This window comes from Crocodylus porosus, unplaced genomic scaffold, assembly GCF_001723895.1.
Source record: "Crocodylus porosus isolate Cpor-Errol unplaced genomic scaffold, CroPor_comp1, whole genome shotgun sequence".
NCBI lineage: Eukaryota > Metazoa > Chordata > Crocodylia > Crocodylidae > Crocodylus > Crocodylus porosus.
In genome coordinates, this window is record NW_017728907.1 from 37,832,317 (window position 1) to 37,836,279 (window position 3,963).

The 3,963-nt window shown below is 40.1% G+C and overlaps 1 protein-coding gene across 2 annotated transcripts in view; it reads left to right on the top strand.

Annotated features, from left to right (window-relative positions):
- The window catches only part of ZNHIT6 (zinc finger HIT-type containing 6), a 61,959-nt gene extending 58,848 nt beyond the window's left edge, over positions 1-3,111 (top strand). For both annotated transcript variants that reach the window (XM_019531160.1, XM_019531161.1), the window contains exon 11: positions 2,940-3,111. In XM_019531160.1, coding sequence (XP_019386705.1) covers positions 2,940-3,025 — 86 coding nt within the window. In that variant the 3' untranslated portion in view covers positions 3,026-3,111. The remainder of the gene's footprint in view (positions 1-2,939) is intronic.
- Positions 3,112-3,963: the final 852 nt, after the last annotated feature.

Consider the following 3,963-nt stretch of genomic DNA (forward strand, 5'->3'; position numbering starts at 1 on the left):
CAAACCCAGGAGGCACCAGTCACTGCTCCACAGAGGACCCAGAAGTGGACTGGAAGTGCTTCTGGTCCACTTCTGGGTCTGCCTCCGCTCGCGCTGGGGGGATCCCCCCTCCACATTCCTGTGGGATACTTCATGTGCCCCACCATCTCAGCATTCACAAGCCTGGTACCTTGCGGTATATAGAAAAAACATGTGAAGTTGGGTCTATGTCGGAATCATCAAGTCTCCCCAAATCAATTCGGAAGCTTCCAATTTTTAATTGGGAGAGATTAATGGGTCTCCTGATCAATTTGGATTCAAAGATTTGGCTGCCAAATTGGGCCGAATCTCCACTGAATCAAATTGGCAACTGAAGCTTCACACAGTCCTAGTTGACAGCTCAGAAGTTGCAAATTCAAGGCCGTAGCAGAAGCACTCATAGCACGGCCCTTGTCAAATTCCAGTGAATCTGTGAATTCTGGTAAATACCTTGTCACAGACGCAAAAAAGGAAAGGAAAGCTCAGTACACAATTTTGCCTCTTAATAAATATAAGATTTTGCATTTTTCCAAAGAATAGATAAAGTAAATGACTTCATTTCCTCTACTTTTTTTGTAGCTGAAGGCAATTGTAACTTTGAAATAAACTTTTTTTTTAACCAGATCTGCTGGTCCTGCTCCTGCCATGGAGCCATGCAGATCCAGTAGAGGCTGCCTTCATTGTACACATACTCCGGTGGCTGTCTGCTTGTCTTCTTCCAGTAAACACCCCCAGTACAGACAAGGCCTCATCTTGTTTCTTTCCCATCTTCACAAACTCAGTTACCGCTTTTCAGGCTCCTTCTAGTCCCACTCTCCATGCCCAACAAGTCCCAGTCTCATTTCTTCAGACTTCCAGTCACATCCTCCTCCTCCCACTGGGGTCCTCATCCCAATCTACTCTCCTGTACCTTGATGCAGCCCTTGTTCCCTGTATTCAAATCTGTTGCATCTTTCTTCTCAAAAATGCCTGGGCCCAGCAAGTGGATTATTGAGATACAGGCATCAATATCCTTGCTTTTGTTTCAGGAGCCCAGAACTGGCACTTTAGTTATTGCAGGGAAAGTCCTACGTAGTCCAGGGCTGGAACATGTGCACTACAGGTGGAATGTTCTAGGGATTTAGTTTGCAAAATGTAAGTTTCTACTGAAAATAAGCAAATTGGGATTTTGTTTCCCCAAAGTTTTTAATGGAGCTAAATTTAGATTTATTTTTATGAGCCAGCAAAAGGCACAGCTTTGACAGAGGTCACCCTTCCCTGCTTCAAAAACAGGAAGGTGCCAGAGCTTTTCAAGGGAAAGTTTTCCCAGAATTTCTGGAAATTCTGATTCATAATTTTTTTTTTCATATTCTTGTTCTGAGAAATGATTCAGGTATTTTGGCTGCAATTTTCCAAATTTATTCAGCCTAAGACAAACACCCAGCATTGAAAATTTCAGACCCAAACACTTAAAAATTATGTGCATCTGATTGAGTTTTTACAAGTGTTGTGCAACTTTAATATAACTCTGCTAGCAGGCCATCTACCGTATACTATTTGTAATGGAGTTAAATCAGCATATAGTACTCATATTAAAAAGGACTTCCCATAACAAAGCAAAAATAATTTACTACCTAAACATTGTCTGTCCAGTATCTTTGTGAGTCAGATTATCAAACTATTTTCTGTGAAGTTGTGATGCTTGACTTGCTTAAAGAAGAAATTCAGGTGTTCTGCTTTCAGTATACAGGGTCAGTCATGGCTGAAGTTAGTAAGGGATTATAGAAGTTTTAACAAGACTTAGGGGCAAAAACAACCCTCACTTTGAGCATTACTCAGTATGTGTTTTGCATATAAATGTTAATTGATTATACACTAGATTTAATGTGGACAAAATGTGACCTTTGATGTTTCTGGGTGAAATGCTTTTATTTTCTTGACCAAATTCCATTGAAACTGTACAGGTGCACTTTGTTCCATGTATTATCTATGCCTGCCAACTATAGGACGTAAGATGGCAATGATACTCCATTAGCTCTGTCTTTGTAGTATTTCTTTTATTAAAGATCAGCTAACATCAAATGCCCAGAAAACCTATTTGAATTCATCGCAGGTCAAACACTGAAAATACCAATCAGAGGGGGATTTGCATCATGGCTTTATTTTGCAGTAGTTTATTTTTATATTGCTTATGTGCTGGTGCCACAGACTGCTGGCATCTGGTAACCTCATCTGAGAGTGGGAGCCGTCAGTGTTTGCTGAGGCAGGAGAACTGGGAAAGGGGGAATACCAGTGTGGGAAATGAATGCTGAATAATGTGATGTCGTTAGAACATTGTGGGTTTCTCCTACAGCACTGGGTATTCTCAGCTCATAGTCTCATCTTGTTCGGCTCTTGGGATTATTCAGCCTAAACCCAGTTTGGGTTTTTAAATGCGACTCTCATGAATGTCACCTTTAATTTTACAACCTAAAACTGTCCAACAAAATTTCTCAACAGTTCCTTGGCTAAAGACACTGACAAAACTGCAAATGATGCTAATGCGTTGCATTTGGAATACAAATTTGTGGTAGCCAAGAAAATAATATTCCAAAACAAATTAGAGGAAGGAACAATTGAAACTTCTCAGTGGTTGGAGAATAGTTATAACGGGGACACATTCTGCATAACTGCTTGACAAAGAGCTGCCAAGGCTAAGGAAATCCATAAGCTATTTTGTTTCATCTCGCAACAGTGAGATCCATGTCAGGGCCAGCAGTTTGTCAGCATAATCTCACTTATTAGGAGAACTATTATTTTACGTCTAGTAGAGGACAACAAAACTTAGTCTTTCAAGACTTTTATCTTTCTTAAGCACTCTTGTGCCATGAGTACATGAGTAAACAAGTAAGAAATGAACAAATCTGCTGTAACTAATTGCCTGTCTGTTTTTGTACCCTCAGATGCCAGTGACTCCAGTGAAGACTCGGATAGTGAAAGTTCATCCCTCTCCTCTCTGGAAGAGGGGGAAATACGGGATTGTTCCTGAAAGATGTGTTTTGACAAAAGGGGTGGAGTCAGTCGACCTATGATTTGTATTCTTATATCATTAAATCCATTTTTTTACAGAGTTTACTTTTCTGTTAGTGATTTCAAAATCATGAGCTAACTTTTGGGCCCTACACACTTGGTGTTTAAATGGGTGAACAGATTGGGAATTTTCTGAGGTTTTTTTTTGAAAATCCAACCATTTCTTTCACAGTGGGCCTTTTTTCCTTTTAAATGTCTGTCTCAAATATATGCGCACACACATAAGAATGACACGTTAGCTTGTGTATTAATCTTGGCCAAATAATTTTCTTTTATTTTAACATCCCAGTTTCATACTTCAAAGAATTTTAAAAGTGTCCACTTATTTAGATGAACTTAGGAGCCTTAACTCTAGGCTAGCGGTTCCCAGTCTGTGATACGGGTACCACCAGTGGCATGTAGACAACTTGTTAGTGGTATGCGTTAACAGATTTATTACAATTACAGGTTTCTCCTGCTTTATTTGGGTTCTGTATGTGCATATTTGCTTTTATGCGAGTACCCTTTTTAAACCAAAAATTCATTATATGCAAGGTAAATTCACTCTTATGCGGTTGGTGTGGTGGAAGCTTGCAGTCAGCTACTTTGTGTGGTGCGTTGTGGGAGTGACATACATCAAAATATAGTCTCCTTTGTGAATTTGTGCTCCTCACTCATTTGTGACGTGTTTCTGTAGTTGCCATCCCCATTATGACAGTGCCCTGTGCCTTGTGAGTACTGTCTGCTGTTGGTGAGTACCAAAATTGTCTTGTAAAAGTGGTAGAAATGGATCTGGAGGTCAGTACGGTCAAGGTGTTGGAATGTATCCCTATTTGTTATATTGTAAAGTGGGCTGCCTTTATGCGAATTCGAGTTGTGCACCATTTTCCAGGAATGCATGTACGGCATAAAGCGAGG